Raw genomic sequence first — 18,731 nt, 5'->3', positions numbered from 1 at the left:
ATGCAGAGATATTTCTAGACAATTGCATTTGTTTTAACTGAGTAAGGAGAAACAAAACAAAACAAAAATATCAAAAGGGATTGATTGTCAGAGCCCTGCTAAAATCCAGGCTGTGGAACAGCTAAGGATGTGCTGATCAAGCAGAACTCCCTAATCTGCCCACAAAGGCCTCCAAGGTGAGTCAGCTGAAAGGGGCTAATCCCCAGGAGAGGCTGATCCCTAAAGCTGCAGAGGCCAAAGAACACTGGGAAACGGGGGTCGTGAAAGCTTAAAGTGATATTGTTTAGCGAGAAGTCACAGAAGCAACAGGAGAGGGGCTTGGCTGTCTGAGAGGCCCCCCTGCCCCCTGCCAGGTTGTAGGTCATCTACACAGCTCAGCCTCAGACAAAGCCCAGATATTTGGATGACTCCGAGGATGCGGATATTGCGTTGCCAGCTGGTTAAGGACTCGGCTGTGGGGTAACTAACACTTGAAACGAAGTAACCAACTACAGTATTACTGATTCCGTAATAGTTACCAGCCCGCTGGTACAAACTTGACACTGCACTAGATGCTGGGCTGAGGAAAGGCAAAGGCAGTGGGAAGGAGCCACATTAGGTAGATACATAGGAGCCTGTCTCGTGAGTCATTACAAGAGAGAAAGCATGGGAAAATGTACATGGTGGCAGTCACAATGGCAACCAGGTAAAAGAAACAGGGGTGTGGGATGTCGAGGAAGGCACGTGAGCAGCCTGTCCAGGTGACGTGGAAAGCTACTGATGGAGGAGACCTGGCCCAGCGGGGCCCAGCCGCAGTCGGAGAGCAGAACGTGGACCAGGAAGACAGCAGGGTGGAGGTTTTCGGGGCAGATAGTCTGAGTCCCATGGGACTAAAGAGGCCCTTGGCAGAGTTAAGGAGGCCTAGAAGACTTTTTCCCAGAACGCTGTCATTTGGTCAGCGAAGTTGCTGTCATTTGCCTGGGAAGTTGCCAGGCAAATGCCCAGTGGGCGCTGGATGCATTTTTTGCTGGTTCTAGGAATCAGTGCATGGTTGCAATTATAACCCACATTTTGTTACATGTGAAAGAGACCCTTTTCCAGAAGATCTAATTATGTCATGGTCCAAGAGGAAGCACCAAGTGTGACGTTTAGAAGTTATTTCCTTTGAAGTACTTCTGTTTTAAGTGACCTCTTCCTGTTACCCCCCACCCCCCGCCCCGTCCCTGCGAACCACACGGGACTCCTCCTTCTACCTCAGTCTTCCTCATTGGAACTGCTGCCCAAGTGATGTGCCCGGTCATGAAGCTACGGACGGACGTGTGGCTGGATGGACAGATGGACAGAGAGACAGACGGAGAGAGAGGGAGGGAGACCATACGAAAGGAGCCTTTATTTGGGGTGAACTGTGGGCGTCAGGAGTACAGGCTGCGGATGGTGTGCACGGAGCTCTTCCAGCTGTCCTTCCAGTGCTTAGCCTCCTTCACCTGCGCTGAGTACTCGTCCTGGATCTTCTTCAACTCCCCTTCAAACAATGCTAGATATTTCTAGGAGCAAGGCAGCAGGAGGAGGCCCCGTGAGGAGGGACTTACAGATTCTGCGCACTAGAGGAACACTATAAACTGACGGCAGGTGCCTCTTAACCAGCCCCCCCCCCCCCCCCCCGCTCCATCCCCAGGCACTGGCAAGATTTCAGGAGTCATTTCTTACGTATTTGCTCAACAACTAATCAGACAGCTCTGATTGTTTTCCTTGTTTTATAGGTGGGGAAACTGAGGCTCAGATTGAGCCTTACCAGTACCAGGGTCGGCCTACCTCCGGGCAGAAAAAGGTTCCGCTCTGGGCACCTGGACCAAAGGTCCACACATCTGTAGGGCTGACAGGACCTGCAGGTGGCCACTGAGTGTAGCCTCTTCTTCACTCAGGCCCCACCAGGTGTCTAAGAGGCACTTGGCTTCTCACCCTACCTCTGCCACTCTGTAGTGGCCTATGGGGGGCACTTGCTTTAAGTCTCAGTGTCTTCATCAGTAACACGGGGACTACACCACCTTCCTTGTGGGCTTGTTACAAGGATTCAATGTGGTGCTCTCACTGGGAACAGAAACTGCCGACTGTCCCACCCACCGCTGCTGGGGCCTCCATGCCTCCTGTCCCCTCACTCTGACTCACTGCTCCTCTGGGAAGCCTTCCTTTCCACAGCTCCCCCGCCTGTGTGGGGTGTCCCCCTGCTGGGCTCCCACAGCGGCACTGGGGCCCACACCATCAGACCCACGCTGTCACTGGAACCAGACCTAACCAATGGCTCGTGTCCTTGTGTATGGGAACATCAACTGTCCTGAGTGTTGACCCTGTGCTCTGGGGCACCCTGACCTGTGTCATTGGCTCCGTGGCCAGACGTCAGGCACCCGGGACGGGAAGCTCTCTCCTTCCCCAGCCAGCCAAACTGAGCTGCTCTGCACTCCCCGCAACACGCCCCTCCTGACCCATCTCTCCGCTCACCAGATAGATGGCATTTCGGGCTTCCACGGTTGCCAGGTGGCCCAGGTTTGTCTTGGTGGTGGTGATCGATGCTGTTTTCCGGAGCAGAAGCTTGTTCTGGATGGTGACTTCAGTGGGTTTGATTCCAGGCCACTTCCTGTAAACAGACACGCCTGTCACAGCCCCTGCGCGTGGCTCTCCCATTCACAGCGCACCCACTAACCCTGGCGAAAAGGGTTAGCATTTCCTTTTTTTTTTTGCTGGGCATCACAGTAAAATTCATTTGTCTTCATGAGGTTAGCATTTCTTTAAATGTCTTAATTAAAAGAAAAAGCATTTCTTCACGTTCTTTTTTGTGTTTCCCTACTGTTTAAATCCATGCGAACAGACAGCCTTGGGTCCTGTGTGGGGAAGGGGAATGCCGCACCTCTAGTTCTTCCCTATTTCTGGGCCTCGGTTTCCCCATCAGTCGGCCAGCCAGGTGCGGTCACTGGTTCTCAGTCCACCATTTCTACCGTGCTGTAAGGGCCACAGCTGAGAACGCAGTTGAGCAAATCACTGCCTTACTTCTTCCAGAGTCACATTCTTGGGACACAGGGACAAGCGCTTTGATAGCTCTCGTCCCACATTCACAGTGCCACCAGCAACCCGAGAACGTGCCTCACACCAGACAGGCAGCCTTTTCTTCATGGCCCCCTCCACGCGTCCTACCAGCCACCAAGTTCTCAGTATGTGCCAGGGGCACTCGGCCTCATTAACTCTCTCTTCATGATACCACGTAAGGGGGCTGCCGTGCCCATTTCACAGAGGAGGACACTGAGGCATAGGATAGAATGCTCTTCCCAGGGTACCAGGTCTGTGTTTTCCCACTGCACCACCCCCAGCAAGTACAGCCGTTCGTGGTATTCCTCCTGCTCCCCCTCTCACCTGCTGCCCCGTTCAACCAGGGGCTTCTCAGTCTCTTCTTCCAGGGACAGCCCGGCGAGCTTCCTCCGTATGAGGATTGACGTTTTCTGTTTGGGGGCCTCCATCCCTGGCAGGCAAGAAACAGGTTGCTGGCTGTGGCCTCACCCACAGCCTGAGACCAAGGGGCCCACCTGCTGACCTTACGTTTGGAGAAAAGGGGGCTCACTCCCCTCCTCCCCACGAGGAGTCTCCCGTGGGAGGCAGAGCCCCCTCCCACAGGAAAGCTGACAGAATGCACCAGATGTGCAGGCTGTAGTCTTCACTTTCTCTGTCATTCATATTGGATTTCTCATTTTACTATAATAAATACTTATTGTCTTTGTAATAAAAATTTTTGAGTAAAAGTAATATATTTTAATGACTTCATAGGTTAGTGATAAGTGGATAACAATTAAGATATCACTTGAGTCTTTCGATAGCTATAAAAGTAGTATGGCCATTAAAAAAAACTTTGAAATGTCACCTCACCTGGAAAGAGAAAAGGTTTGGTAAGTCTCCGTAACCCCAGCCACCAGCGGAGGTCACTGTCCGCAGTCTGGTACCCGTCTCTCAGGCTCCGCCTCTCATCCTCTCAGTCTCTCTCTGTCTCTCTCACACAGATTCATTTACATGTATGTGAGCATGCATGTTTATACTGTGTGGGGTTTTTTTTTTATGGTAGCATAGATAAGTACTGTCCACTTGCATTTTCACATAACAGCATTCCTTCCCGCCTTTCCACGTTAGCACATACAGGCCCACTAAACCCACTTTAATAGCTGAACAGTATTCATTGCCCATTTCAGCCATAATTTAGTCATCCATTCCTCTATACTTAGATATCAGTATTATTTCCAATTCTCTGATTTTAATGCTGGGATGAGCATGTTTTAAAATATATCCTTGAAAAATCACGCAACTACTTCTGTTGGATCAATTCCTAAGGTAAAAACCACGAGGTCAAAGGCGTGCACAATAAGAATTTGGACAGGTGGCGACGAGGGTTGTCCAAGGGAGCGCCATTAATGTCGCACTTCTCCAAGTGTCTCTGTGGCCTGGGGCTTCCTCACACTCTCACCAGGGCTGGTTGCCACTAAACTTAAAAGCCTTGCAAGGCTGTCAGAAAAAAACAATATCTTAATAATGTTCATATTTGCATTTTTCACCCTCGGTCAAGTCAAGCATCTGTTGCACTTCCTGGCCACGTGAATTACTCCTTTTTTGAACTGTACGTGTTTGTCCTTGGTCTCTCTTTACAAATTTGACCTGGTGGAGTTTTTTTGTACCACAAGGATGTTAGGCCTTTCCCTGACCTTTAGGATATTAGGAATATTTTTCCGGTTTGTGGTTTGTCTTTTCAGCCTTCAATATTTTTCCTTGTTTTTGTTTGGCCTCAGAGAAGTGCCAGCCATGTCCGCTATGGTTCTGGCTGTCATCTCCTACTTAGGAAAACTGTCCCTGCCCCAAAATGATAAAAATATTCATTTTTAATGGATAATCTCTGGCCCATTTGGGAATTGCCTTTTTAATTAAAACAAGTTACTTTGAATGAAAACAAACAAAAATTCATCAGCCCCTTCAGGGCAGAATCTGTTTTCATTCTGGTGGAATTGGGGGGCAGCAGACCGCCCCCCCAGGCCCATCAGCCTACGCCTCGCTAGCCCCCCGGGGCCAGGACACCAGGCGGCCGTGCCCCTTACTTGCAACCTGGATGTCATCGATGGTGATCACTTCGTCCAACTGCAGCAGGAACTTCTCGGCGAAGGTGGCCAGGCTGGCTATGAACGACCGGCCGCACTTCCTGGCACATTCCTGGAGGAAACACGGGGAGCACAGTGCTGGCTGCAAAGGATCTTGCCCCTGAAAGAGGCTGAGAGAGGGCCCAGGGAGCCAGCGAGCCGCACGAGGTCGGAGCCGTGTGCCAGCTGTGTCCGAGCGAGCTGGCACCCGGTCCTCAGCCAGGAGGCCTCTCCCACCAGGTGACTTGGCTCGAAGAGAGGAAGTGATTCAGAAATGGCCAAGGGACACCTCACAAAAGAAGAAATGCAACCAGATGTGGATCTTGAAAAAAAAAAGTTCTCATCAGTCACTTTGTAATTAATTAATTTCGAAATAAAAAAATGCACGTTGAAACAGTCAACGATGACCATCTCCACCTATAAAACCCGCCCACTTTCATCCCCCGATCTGGCCAGAGTGTTGGCAAAAAGCTGTGCTCAGCGCTGGTGGCGGTGGGCTGTCAGCTGGGGGGATCTCTCTGGGGGGCTGTGCAGCCCTCAGCCCTGGACTGAGGAGTTGATGGCACCACTGACCTCCAGCTTGTCCTTGGTTGTCCTAATCATGGTGTCCAAGTCACCCTGCCTTTTGTCTTCTACCAGACATAGAGACTCCACGTCTTGGAAGTATGCGGGGTGTCCGAGATTAGGATGGAGACTCTGGGCATTTTTATCCTTCAATCAAAAACATCCAGAAATGACCTGGCTGGCGTAGCTCAGTGGATTGAGCGCGGACTGGGAACCAAAGTGTCCCAGGTTCGATTCCCAGCTAGGGTACATTCCTGGGTTGTAGGACATAACCCCCAGCAACCGCACATTGATGTTTCTCTCTCTCTCCCCCCTTCCCTCCCTAAAAATAAAAATAAATAAAATCTTAAAAAAAACCATCCAGAAATGAGCAGGAATTTTGACCACACTGTCTTGAGGCCAGGACAAAAAAGTCACTGGCCTAGGTCCTCTGCAAATCATGGCAATGGCCAGACTGACGTGTGCTCCGGCCCAGGTGTGTGATGAGCCATGGGTGGGCAGAGAAGGCAAGAGGGGAGCATGGCTGGAGCCGACTCTGAGGATAGGGAGAGGGTGAGCTGAGCGTCTGTCCGGCACAGTCAGGGCTTCGGTCCAAGGAAAGAAACAGCATCCACATCCCATGGCTGCAAGGACCAGGCAGATGACCACTGCTGATCTCAATGACGATGGCCACACGGAACCCAACTGACCCCTCATGAAACCCAAGGAGGATTGTACTGAATGACTCCTACAAAGAAGCTGTTGGCCCCGCCCCCATTCCTCCACTGCCTTGTGTCCCTTAGTCCTCATCCAACGCTCCCAAGCCTGGCCCGTTGCCCTCCCCAGGACTCAGTTCTTTCTATGCTCTGCATCCACTTCTGAACTCCCGGGGCCCCTGCTCCTGGGGAGCAAGGGCTGACCCCAGGGCCCCCACCTTCTTTTGCTCCAGCTGCTTCATATGATCCCAGAACTGTTCCCGGATCTCTCCGGTGGAGGTGCAGAATTTTTTCCAGTTTTGCTCCTTGAAATTTTCCATCACCAGCCAACACACCTGGGGAAGCAGCTCCTCAAACCTCCTCATCTGGGCTCGTAATTCTGTAGACATTGGGGTTGGGGGAGAGGGTCAAGCAGAGCCAAATTGCTGTGGTGGTCCCTCCAAGAAAGGCCCAAAGCAGCATCCGATAGAGAAAAAGAAAGAGAAAGACTTGGTCTTCAACGTGGTAATAGCTATTTCATCCAAAGGGGTCCTGTGGTCAAACTAGTATAGAAAATACTGAATTAAACAAGTTCGAAGGACTTCTATACTCTGTAGGACCTTTCAGCTCATTTAATCCTCACCCTAGGATATGTTTGTTGATTTTGTGTGGGGGGGGAGAGAGAGAGAGAGAGACATCAATGTGAGACAAACATCGATCAGCTGCCTCTCATAGGCACCCCGACTAGAGATGAAACCCTCAACCTAGGTGTGTGCCCTGACCTAGAGTCAAACCTGCAATCATTTTTTTTTTGGTGTATGGAACAATGGTCCAGCCAACTGAGCCAACAGGTCAGGGCTCAGCTCATTTAAAATACATCGTGCCTGTAAGCCGCTGTCTCGCCCATCATGTGTTGGAATAGCGCCCCGACCCCAGGCTCCCACTCTCCCTGTGGACTGCTAACTGGCTGCATGTGAGACCTGCTCTTTCCTCCACATCTCCACGCCTCCTTCCCAACCTTCATCTGTTTTTCCATGTTGCATTTGGGATATTTTCTTTGGATCTACCTTGTAGTTCACTGATTTCACCTCCACCACTGAATCATCTAGTTGTAAAGCCATTTATAATTTTTTAAAATCCTCATCCAAGGATATATTTATTGATGAGAGAGAGAGAGGAAGGGGGAGAGAGACAGACAGAGACAGAGAGAGAAACATTGATGTGAGAGAAACATCTATCAGTTGCCTCCCATGTGTGCTAGACCAGGGGCCAAACCCACGACCTAGGCATGTGCCCTGACCAGGAATAGAACCCTTGACCTTTTGGTGCACAGGATGACACTCCGACCAACTGAGCCACACCAGCCAGGTCAAGCCATTTATAATTTTTAAATTTCAAATATTTATTTTTCCCATATAGGAGCTCTATCTGGTTCTCTTTCATGTGTACTTGGTCATTTTAGTAGTCCCTTGCTCCTTGCCCATTTTTGCAGTTTCCTCTTCTAACTCTGATGCACCTGGGGAGGTACCGAGCTAGAGGAACGAGATGCCGTCTGTAGTTCCAGTTCCAGTCACTGAGCAGCCACGGTAGCAAGAGCCGAGGCAGACTGCTTACCCTGTACGAGGCGGGTGTGGGCAAGGGGTTTAGTCCTGAGAAAAGCCTTGCATAGTGGGTTTTGTCTTTATCTCCAGTTTACAGACAAGGAAAATGAGGCTCACAGAGGTGAGGTGACTTGGTCAAGGTCATACAGCAGGGAGATGGCAGCACTGAGTCTTGACCACAGGTCTGACTGCCCCTCATCCCCTCCCTCTTCTGTCCACACTGCCTCTGCACCGACACGGCAGGCCGACAATGGGCCCTCAGGGTCCCTGACTTACAGGAGGGATAACTAGGGCTTACCACGCCATGAGACACATGTGGCTGTGGACACAGGTAAAGAGGAATGTGGAGAAATGGACAAAAGGGGGGCAAGGCTCATGTTTCCACAACCCCTCTAGTGTCATAGTAATAAATGTAAATGGCAAGATGTGTTCTACCCGCCTGTTTCCAGGTCCCTGTTCTCCGGGACGCTGTGTCTATCAAGTTCATCATCCCAGCACAAGCCGGGAGAACAGTAGGCAGTAGAGTTACCGTGTGACAGCACTTCCACTCCTAGTTACACACCCCGGAGAAATGAAAACGTGCCCACACAAAAATATGTACGTGAATGTTCTTAGCAGCAGTGTTCACAACATTTGAAATGGTCAGATGTTCGGCAATGAATGAATAGATAAACAAAATGAGGTATGTGCAGACAATGGAATATAAGTCAGCCATGGAAAGGAATGAAGAGCAGATATGTAGTACAACATGGGTGAACCATTAAAAATTATGCAAAATGAAAGAGCCCTGTGACAGAACACCCCATACTAAATGGTCCCATTCATATGGAAGTCCAGAACAGGCAGCTCTGTAGAGACAGAAGAGAGATTCGTGACTGTGCAGGGCTGGGGGAGTGATGGGGGGACAGGGCATTCTAAACCCACCAGCGGGGCGGTTGCACAGCTCTGCGAATATACTAAATCCATTGAATTGTTCCCTTTAAGCGAGTGCATCGAATGTATGTGACTATCTCAATAAAGCTGTTAAAGATATCTGTGCAACGAACCAAACATTTTCAGTTATACAAATCACCACATTTCTCATGAAAAAGAGACCTTTTGGAGGGGGCATTCTGTTATTTCCCCCAGTTAAATCTGATTAAGGTTTTCTCCCAGTTCCAAGATGTTGACTTTTCATTAAGAGGCTCCTCTGCCTCACCTGGCGACCTTTGGACCTAAAGGGTCACACCCAGGTGGTCGTAAGGCCCGGGTCTAGCTCAGCCAGTGGCCCTGTGCCGCCACACCGGGAGCCTGCCCCAGCTGCCAGCACCCACCGATGAGGCAGGAGTTGTGGTACTCGTCCATCTGTGCCTGGTACTCCAGCATCTTCTTGCTGGTGTTCTCCACACACTGCTCGAAGCTGTCGCACATGCAGTCAGGCCTGGAGATGGAGCGCTTCTCTTTGCGGTTAAACTCCTGCGAGAGAGGGCCGACAGTGTCTGGGCAAGGACCCTCACCATGGGACTCTGGACCGGGCCCCTGGCATCCTCTGCCCTGGCCTCAACACCTCCCGGCCTTCTCTTCTGCTGTCCCCTAAACCGGTGACCTTCTTCCTGCTCGGTGGTCCTTTTCACCACTGCTGGTGTCACAGGGCTTTGCAAGGCACCAGTGAGTGAACGGCAAAATTCTATTTATCCTTCAATGCCAAAATGGAACCTCCTTTCAATGACCAGGATGAGAACTTGCTATGAAGTTGCCAAGCTGGTTACTAGGCTGGGGGCCACTAGTATGAATGATCTGAAGCTCCCATTCTAAAGGATTTGCAGCTCAGTAGGAGGCAGGCAGAAAAAGGCGCAGACACCCCTGTGTGGCATGTGCAGGAAGAGGGCGCTGAGCAGCTCCTATCAGAGGACTCCCCGGGCACCTGCTCACATCTCCCGCCTGCCTCCCATGGTGCCGCCATGCCTGTCCCCCTCCTGTTGGGCAATGGCCTCAGGGACAGAGATGGGCTTGTTCCTCTGGGCACACGCAGTATCTGACACACAGTGAGTGTCCAAGAAATGTTTGCTGGCTGCACAGCTGCATAAATGGATGAATGAGGTTTAGCTGGGTAGCCATGGCCGTGGGGGCTGGAAGTTTCCTCAGTTTCACCCACACGGCCATTCTCTGCAGAAGGCAAGAGGCAGAGGCCTCTGGGGACACCAGCCAGTGGCTGGCGGAGGGGCAGACAGAGGGCTTGGGCTGCAGCTCTCACCTCCATGACGTTCACCAGATGCTCGTTGCTCTCCCAGAGGAGGGTCATGATGATCCCTTTAAAATCCCTGCAACACACATAAGACAGGGCCCTGAGAGGCCTGGCCTAATCACATCAAACAATGTGGACAAAACCAAACAAACAGAACATTCCGAGGACTCAGCATCCAGGCCAGAACTGGAGCTGGACGTTCATGTGATGCCCAATCACACGACCACCTAATATTTCTGCTTGCCAAGTTCAATGCCTCTTGTGTGTGACAAGCTGGGTTTGGCCCCTTCCGAGGGTCTCTGCTTTCTTCTGGCCTCATCGCTCCTTGTAATCACTCACCCTGCCCCAGGACCTTTGCACAGACCGATTCTTCCCAAGAGCCCTGCTGATTTCCTCTCGGTCACGTCTGTCCCTGCTCTTCCTCAGATCCCGGCTCGGTGGCAGTTCCCGACTGCCTCATTCCAAACCTCCCAGCATGGCTCTCGACCCCACAGCACTCCTCAGAGAGGGATTTGGGATTGATGTATGAGACTAGCTGATTAACCTCCATCTCTTGCAGCAGATGCAAGTTTCGGATTGTGTGTCTATTTCTCTTTACCATGGCATCCCCACCCCCATGCAGAGCCCTACCCATGCCTCAGTATTGGTTGAAAGAAGAAATAATGCTTTCTTATAAATATTAATCAGATGAGCAAGACTTCTTGTAGGACCGAACATTTTCCTTCTAATACCTCTGGCCTTTAGGTGGCTGAACACACTGGGGCTGTATTAGACAGATTTGCACAGATCCCGCGGACGCTCCTGTCCAGCTGCGCCGGCATCTCAACCGAGGGAAGTGAGGGGCAGACGGGATAGAGCTACACAGAGCTGCAGGACACCGAATGTTTTTATACTTTCTATAAAACGTCACAGTGACTGTCATAAACACGCCACTATTGGCCAGTTCCTGAAATATATGTAAATAGGTCACTGACTCCTTCATTTTATAATTCTTTTGTCATCATTAAGTTAAACTGAAAAACAAGAAGGAAAAAGGAACGCTGACATGTCATTGCATTTCCTTTTGCTGATTTTAAAATGGGTTTGGAATTAGGCTCACGTGTATTTTCCATGCTGCTCTTCTTCCCTTGAACCAGAAGAGGGGCTGACAAAGACTCTCTTTGGTCAAACTTCAGGTGGGCTCCGCTCTTCTGAGCTCTCTTTCCAACTAGGCCTTGCCCCTGGGCATGGTCGCTGGCCTGCCGGGTTCCGTTTCAGCAAGAATCCCAGTACTCTTGACCTTTCCATTCACTGACACCCCCCCAATTCTGCACATCAGCTATACATCCCTGCTGTCCTTGTTATATTCTGAGTTGAGCCTTCTCTCCCCTAGTGTGATGGTCTCGACCCCGCAAGCGATAGTCTGGGATGAAATCATTAGAATACTTTTTTCTGTAACACCTCTCACCTGCGGTGCCAAGAGGGACCCCCTCCACTCTCCCCACGTAAACTGGGCACGTCCGCTGGAATCTGCTTCCGTGTTGGTCCATCTCAGGCAAAACACGGAGTGAACCTGTCCCCTCTCACCCCTCTGCACTTCAGGGAGCCTGTTTTCTCCATGTATTTGTTCCCGGTTTTACCTCCTTCTTTGGGAGCAGTCTCTTCAAGTTCTCTTACCCTACTAGGTTCTCAAGGTTTCCCTAGTGATTTGGGAGGGGAGGGAAGCAGAGGGGCCCAATTTTTAAGCATCTTTTTCTTTGTTGTCCTCGTTCGCCATCATGGTGTCTTGGCTGGTGGCTGTTATTGAAAACATTTCACTGCATTTCAACTCACGAGAATTTCAGTTTATTTGCCAAAACTTTCCATCTTTTTCATTGTGATTTCCTCTAGTGCTTCTCAGTGCGGCAGTCCTGCGTTACTAGAGGGAGGCCTGACGTTCGGGAGCTCCCTGGCTCTCCTCTGCAGCAGCTCAGGGTAGCAGGGGGCTCTCTCGGGCTCTCTCCCACGCACTGTGCCGGCAGCGGAGGGAAGGCTGAGGTTGGGGAGAAGTCACTCAGCCGAGTCCCAGCTCCGGAGGTAAAAGCATGGTCGGTCTGATAGTATTTTCCGAGCGATTAACCAGTGTGTTACACCAGGGGAGTCCCCCGCTTTCAGAGATTCAGTACATTCTCAATTTATTTTTTTTCTGTGCAGCCTGTGGTTGTCTTCATCACTGAAGAGCCGTTGTGTCTCCAAACCACAGACATCATCCGTCCCACGTGGTCACATGGAAGAGTGAACCACGACACTCACAACAACTTGGGTGGATCTCAAGAGCACTGGGGTGACTGCAGAAAGCCACTCTGAAAAGTCACATACTGCATGAGAACATTTATATGACATTCCCGAAGTGACAATATTGTAGGGAGGGACAACAGAGCAGTTGCTGCCCAGGATTAGGAACAGCAAGGGAGGGGGTACACATGGCTTCAAGGAGCAGCAGGGGGAGGGACAGCTTTGGTGGTGACAGAACGGTCCTGTGTGTGCACTGTGGCGACGGTTACATGCATCTGCATACGTGATAAAGTGACAGAACTACAGGAAACTGGGAGAGAGGGAAGGTCTTAATGACGTGGAATGTCTTTGGGTGCATGGGGCAAGGGCGCATCTAGCTGCTGATTGGGCCACCTGATGGAAAAGCCACCTACCTTTCTTTGAGTGTTCACAAAACCCCAGTGGTGAGGCTGGTGGGGCGGAGAGGCTGGTGTGGGGGGGCGGGGCGCTGCGACTCAGGGGAAGGAGGGGCGCTGTAGACTTGAACTTTCTCTGAGTGCTTTTGATTTTCTGAAGTTGAAATTTTACTGGTTTGCTTGAAATGTAGCTATGTTAAGCAGAGCACATTTTATTTTAATCATTGGCATTAGAATGCAGGAAAAGAGGAACAGGAGAGGGAGAAGCACTTAAAAATACAACAAAACCCAAACCTCAGATGGGCATTGCTGCCCTGCTACCACACAATGCTTCGTTTGAAAAATGTGAAATTCTGGTGAAAAAAAAATCAACAAATCCAGGTGAAATGAGTTGAGGCAAACTGCCCTTGACCATGATCTGCCCCTTCACCAACCCCGCTGGCTCGGCCCCCTCCTTATTTGCCCCTCACCTGCCCCAGGCCTAGTGCCCCCCCACGGAGACAGCGGGTTCAAATGTAGTTCAAGGAAGAGGCGCCGTCACTTACTCGGCGTGAGGAGGTGGCTTGTCCCAGAGCACCTGGTACTTTCTGTCGATTTTGTTGGGTTTGGTGAACCGTGTGCTGCTGTGGGACAAAGGTGGGTCAGTGGTCTGGAGGTGGGGACAGACACAGGCCTGTCTGAGCCTGAGGGAGTCCTACCTGAGCTGCCTGCGGGCAACCTGATCCCCCTGTTTGGGGCTGAATCCTTCCAGATGCCTCCCGACTGCCCAGTTCTGGAGACAACCACACTGGGGGGGTGGACCTCGCCCGCTAAACCCCGCAGGGCCACTGAGAAGGGGGCAGGGGGGCCGGGGCCTAAAAATTTGTATCCTTGCTACCGACCCCTACAAAAAAAAATAGGTTGAGCCACATGTAGGGTTGCCAGATTTTCAAGTAAAACTACAACGTGCCCATTGAAACTTGAATTTCATATAAGCAACGAGTAATTTTTTTAATGTATGTCTCATGCCATATTTGGTATATACTTATACTAAAAATATTAGTATATCTAGTTTAAATTTAACTGGGCATCCTGAATTTTAGTCTGGCAGCCCTAGCAACATGGATTTCATTTTGCAGCTTCTGAGAGACTGAATATGCAAATGGACAGTGGCTGGACCACATGTAAACACAAAAGTCTGACCCATGACCTGCAGCGACCTGCCGGAGAACCGGCCCCTCATTATGACACACAATTGGGGCAGCCGGCCCGGCATCTGACGTGCAGGAAGCCAGTGGTTGTCCCAGTGACGATTCAGAAAGCTGAACAATAATGTCTGTAACGCCCTGGCTGGCGTAGCTCAGTGGATTGAGCATGGGCTGCGAACCAAAGTATCGCAGGTTCGATTCCCAGCCAGGGTACATGCCTGAGTTGCAGGCCATAACCCCCAGCAACCACACATTGATGTTTCTCTCTCTCTCTCCCTCCCTTCCCTCTCTAAAAATAAATAAATAAAATCTTAAAAAAAACAATGTCTGTATAATTGGCCCCCAAATGACCCGGAATTGATTAATAGGTGACAGCTTTCCCAAGTGTTAGTCCCTGCTTCCCACTTAGGACCCACCAGAGATAACCAAGTATATTCCCCTAACCAATCACATAGGATGCCCTGCCGCTGACCCGCCCCACCCCCTTCCTGTGCCAACAGCTTCCAATCGGGCACGCCCAAAGCCTGCCCTCTTCTCCACTCTAAAGCTTTCCTACGCCTCCGCCTGTTTTTCAGTCTCCGCTACAATGCAAGTGATGTGGTTGACCCCCACGCTGGAGTGAGCTCTGAATAAATAGCCTTTGCTTTTCTCATTTGGTTGGTCTTTGCTAATTTCCACATTGCATATGACCTTAAGAGGGATGCAAAGCAGTAGCTTCCTCACTGCTGCTTCCTCAAACCCAAGAATTAAACCACATCAACAAAGGCTCAAAGAAGCCTAAGAAAGTTGGCTCAGCCATGTGGCTTCTGTTATCAAAATCCATGGAGTGATGGTAGCCAGGGCTCACTCTCACTGAGCCCTGAGTCTAATCACCCCAGCGGGACACAGTGGGCAGAGCACGTGGCTGGAATGCAGAGGCCCAGGATTCCTCCTAAGGCTCTGTGATGCCATCCAAGGGGTCATCTCTAGGGTTCCTCGGTCATCCAAGGAGTCATCTCTAGGGTTCCTTGGTCTGAGCACCACTATGTGTGCAGAGAGGTAGGAGGGCTTGGATCCACCAGCCATCTCCATGGAAACCTCTGAGCTCCCAGACGAGTTCTCTGGGTGGGAGGCCGGTGTGAGCCCGGTCACTCTGCAGGCATGAGTGCAGACATGACCACGGCCAGCAGCAGAGCCGGGCCCTCACGGGGCCTCCTGGCATCTCGGAGCCGTGGGCACCGGCAGCACATTCTGATGACAGACGCTGGCAAAAAAGCAGGGTGATCTCTGGCCTCCTTTTAGGGAGACGGGGCAGGGGTCAGGGAAGGGGAGTTCCTGGACAGCCCAGCATCCCTACCTCCCTGAAGAGGTGACATTGCCACTGGGCGAGGCCTTCCCAGAGTGTTCTCCGTGATTCCGGTGTCGCTTCGAGCCTTTGGGTGACGATGGCCCGGAACAAGAGCAGAGGACCCAAGATGAGGATGGGCCGGGCTGCACCGCTGGCTTCCCCCCCACCAGCGCCCCGAGATCCCCAGGCCTGTCTGCCTCTACCTGTCTGCGGTCGAATTTTCTCAGAGGAGGGAACTGAGAACTTTGAGTCCTGAAGTCTGAAACCAGAGGGAGGGATGTGAGGCTTTACCCGGGGACTGTGAGGACAGCTCAAGCCAGGCGCCGGGCACCACCCCCAGTTCGCACACAACACCATGTAACTCAACCCTATCCTGAGCCCCATCTTAAAGGGGGAAACTGAGGCTCTACGAGGAGAGGTCCCTTGCTTAAGATCGCAGGCTTTCAGGAGTGGGCTCGCATGGGAACCCAGGGTGCGGGGCCCCGAAGCCAGTTCCTGAGGGCTCAGGGCAGGGGCCGTGGTGGCAGGGCCCCACCGCACACCCTGGGGCACTCACTGCAGGATCTTCTTCACCACCTCTATAGCTGGGTCTTCAATCATGGGCTTCCCCATGCGGCTCGGGTGGGCGAAGGACTCGGGGGTGACCCCACGTGTCTTGGCCTCCTCTTCAAGGGCTTCTGAAGTCACCAGGGTGTCACTCTCTATGTCCAGGTCGGTGAGCACATTGTCCTGCAGGCCAGAGAGAAGGGTCCAAGCGTGTGGGCCCAGCCTAGGGGCCGGGGAGTCAGACAGGGTGGGTCCATATTCCAGCACCACTTGGCTCAGGTGCCGTGGCTGGAGGCCAGCTGCCTGACCTCTTTGAGCCTCTTCCCCTTCTGTAAAACGGTAGTGCTCCGATCTCTTTTAGAGGGCCATGCATTCATGCGTGCATGCATGCCAACTTTCAAAAAACGTTTCCTGCATTCTTGTTCTCTGCAAGGCTCTGCCCGGTCCTGGGACATGGGGTGAAGAGTCCACACGTGACCCTTGCCCTCATGGACCTTCAAGTCCAGTCTGAGAGACAGACATTTAACACACGCATCTACAAATAAATACTTGGTCACAGTGGGGACCAGTACTGTCAAGGAAAAGTTCCAGTGTCCTCCATGAGACTAAGGATCGTAGACCTGTGCGACTGGCCTGGGACCAATGGACAAGTGAATGAATGAATGCATGAATAAGTGAGTGGCCAGTTCCTCCTCAAGCTGGACCTTAGCGAAGGGGCCGGAGTGGCGGCCCACAGTGAGCACTTGATGCAGAGTATTTTACTCGGCATTGTGACTCAGCACTGGACTGTGAGAGGGAAGGACCCCGGCTGGGCCCCTGAACCCCATCTTGTCAGGCACGGTAGGGGTGGTGCAACAGAGGTGAGTGTCGGTGGCACGGTGGGCAACTGGGTGCGAGAGAGACCAGGGCCTGAGTGAGGCGGTAGGGGTAGGTGAGGAGAAGCTGGTGGGTGCCCATGGGTGAGGGTGGGAAGGGAGAAGCCGAGAGGTGAGGCTGCCCTGAGAGCTGGTGGGTGGGGTGGGCTGAGGGCCCTGATGGGGGAGCGGAGGTGGTGCCCGCAGGTGAGGGGTCTCCTAAGAGACCAAAGTAGGAAAGTGGCCCATTTTGGATTTGAACCCAGATCTGACCCACAGCCTGTGGCCTTTCCAAGGCTCCCCAGTAGGCCTGCTGCTGGCAGGTGTCCCTCACCCATTGCTGCCACCCCATTCTGCTCCTTACAGCAAAATCCACTTGAGTTGTGGACAATTTGTCCAGCCCGCAGTTGAGGTAGTGAATCCTGTGGTTCAGTTTTTCCTTCCAAGCTTGGACAGAGCTACGGACCTCTTCTGTGGTCACCACCTAGTGAGAACATGGGAGAAGAAAGCCACAGGAAGCAGGCTGCCGGAGGGTGAGCTGACTCCATCTGAATCTCGGGAATGGGGGCTGGCTGGTGAGGATGCCTCTTGGTGTGATGGGCGCCCCTCGCCAGCAGGGGGGGCACTGGAGGAGCGGGAACACTGGGCTGACTGTCAGGCTGCTCAACTGGGACAGCAGATCCTTCAGTTGATGGGGCATCTCGAGTTCAATTCCTGGTTCTACAGGTGTGTTCTAGGCAACTGATTTAAGCATATTTGATTCGCCCTGGCTGGTGTGGCTCAGTGGATTGAGCACCAGTGTGCTAACCAAAAAGTCGCCAGTTCAATTCCCAGTGTGGGCACATGCCTGGGTTGCGGGCCAGGTCCCCAGTTCAGGGCTTGCAAGAAGCAACCAACAGACGTATCTCTAGCCCATTAAGGTTTTTCTCTCTCTCTCTCTCTTTTTCCCTCCCTTTCTCTCTCTCTAAAAGTAAATAAATCTTTTTTTAAAAGTTTTTTTTTAAATAAACATACTTGACTCAGTCTCCTCATCTGTGCAATGGGGACAAAGAATGCCCCTAGGATTCCTTCTAGCTCTAACACTCTGCATCCAGGAGGAACTGTTTGGCCCAGGATGGCAAGGGCGTATAGGAGTGAAGTGACCGCAGCTTTTCCTGAGGAGTTCTAATGACAACGTCGAGTACACACGCCCCTGGAGCAGCGAGCCTGCTGCCCACACCCACAGGTGTGCAGGAAAGCACTGTGAGGACGTTCACCGTTACCACACTCCCACACTTGGCAGTGCCCACGTGTGGCTCCCTGAATCGTCCACTGACTATGAGCGGCCCAGGCCAGGAGGCGCCTTGGCCTCTTCCACTTCCTTCATCTGCAGTACACTCTGAGTCCTGCCTTCCGCCCCTCCACTCTGCTCTGGAACTGGAACATGTCTCTGCTGGCCCCTTGTCCCGGCCACTGTTCTCTCTGCCTCAGTCCTGGTACCCTGCCTCTCTCTGGCCTACCTCCCTGCCTTTCTGTACCCAGCAGCCAGACGGCCCTCCTCAAAGTGGCCCTGAGCTCACGTCCCAGGCCGTACCAGCCCTGGTCCCCATGGCCTTCACCAGGCGTCTGATGCCTCTCTCCTGTCTCCTGATCACTGCTCTGCACGAGTGTCCATCCAGTGTCTCCCATCAACACAGGACCATCTGCCCAACACAGGATCGTGCTTCCCCACCGTGGCCAGGAGAATGCGTGAAGCCCTGGCACTCTGCCCAACACCCAGACACCACCAGGAGAGGGGAGGTTGGGAGGCGAGGAAATGTGGGAGAGCAAATGTCTCTGCCCTGGAAAGGCAGAGCTGTCCCCACAGGGCCCACTGAAGGGGTCACAGCAGGTGGAGCAGTGTTCCCTGCTCTGCAGGGCATGTGTAGAAACATCTGCACAAAAATGCAGAGGCACCCTGGCTGGCGTAGCTCAGTGGATTGAGTGCAG

At 52.1% G+C, this 18,731-nt stretch overlaps 1 protein-coding gene across 2 annotated transcripts in view; it reads right to left on the bottom strand.

Moving 5' to 3' along the window:
• Positions 1–1,351: 1,351 nt before the first annotated feature.
• CCDC180 (coiled-coil domain containing 180) overlaps positions 1,352–18,731 on the bottom strand; it is a 50,574-nt gene continuing 33,194 nt past the window's right edge. Inside the window, exons 26-38 of one of the 2 annotated variants that reach the window (XM_036021951.1) lie at positions 17,128–17,247; positions 15,920–16,092; positions 15,567–15,622; positions 15,373–15,448; positions 13,395–13,469; positions 10,211–10,277; positions 9,291–9,432; positions 6,616–6,776; positions 5,712–5,849; positions 5,100–5,211; positions 3,382–3,487; positions 2,476–2,611; positions 1,352–1,523 (exon numbers count right to left, since the gene is read on the bottom strand). In XM_036021951.1, coding sequence (XP_035877844.1) covers positions 1,392–1,523; positions 2,476–2,611; positions 3,382–3,487; positions 5,100–5,211; positions 5,712–5,849; positions 6,616–6,776; positions 9,291–9,432; positions 10,211–10,277; positions 13,395–13,469; positions 15,373–15,448; positions 15,567–15,622; positions 15,920–16,092; positions 17,128–17,247 — 1,494 coding nt within the window. In that variant the 3' untranslated portion in view covers positions 1,352–1,391. Of the gene's footprint in view, positions 1,524–2,475; positions 2,612–3,381; positions 3,488–5,099; positions 5,212–5,711; positions 5,850–6,615; positions 6,777–9,290; positions 9,433–10,210; positions 10,278–13,394; positions 13,473–15,372; positions 15,449–15,566; positions 15,623–15,919; positions 16,093–17,127; positions 17,248–18,731 lie in introns of both variants that reach the window. The other variant, XM_028522689.2, reaches the window with a different exon arrangement.

Source organism: Phyllostomus discolor, chromosome 3, assembly GCF_004126475.2.
Source record: "Phyllostomus discolor isolate MPI-MPIP mPhyDis1 chromosome 3, mPhyDis1.pri.v3, whole genome shotgun sequence".
Lineage (NCBI taxonomy): Eukaryota > Metazoa > Chordata > Mammalia > Chiroptera > Phyllostomidae > Phyllostomus > Phyllostomus discolor.
This window is presented reverse-complemented; position numbering and strand designations above follow the sequence as displayed.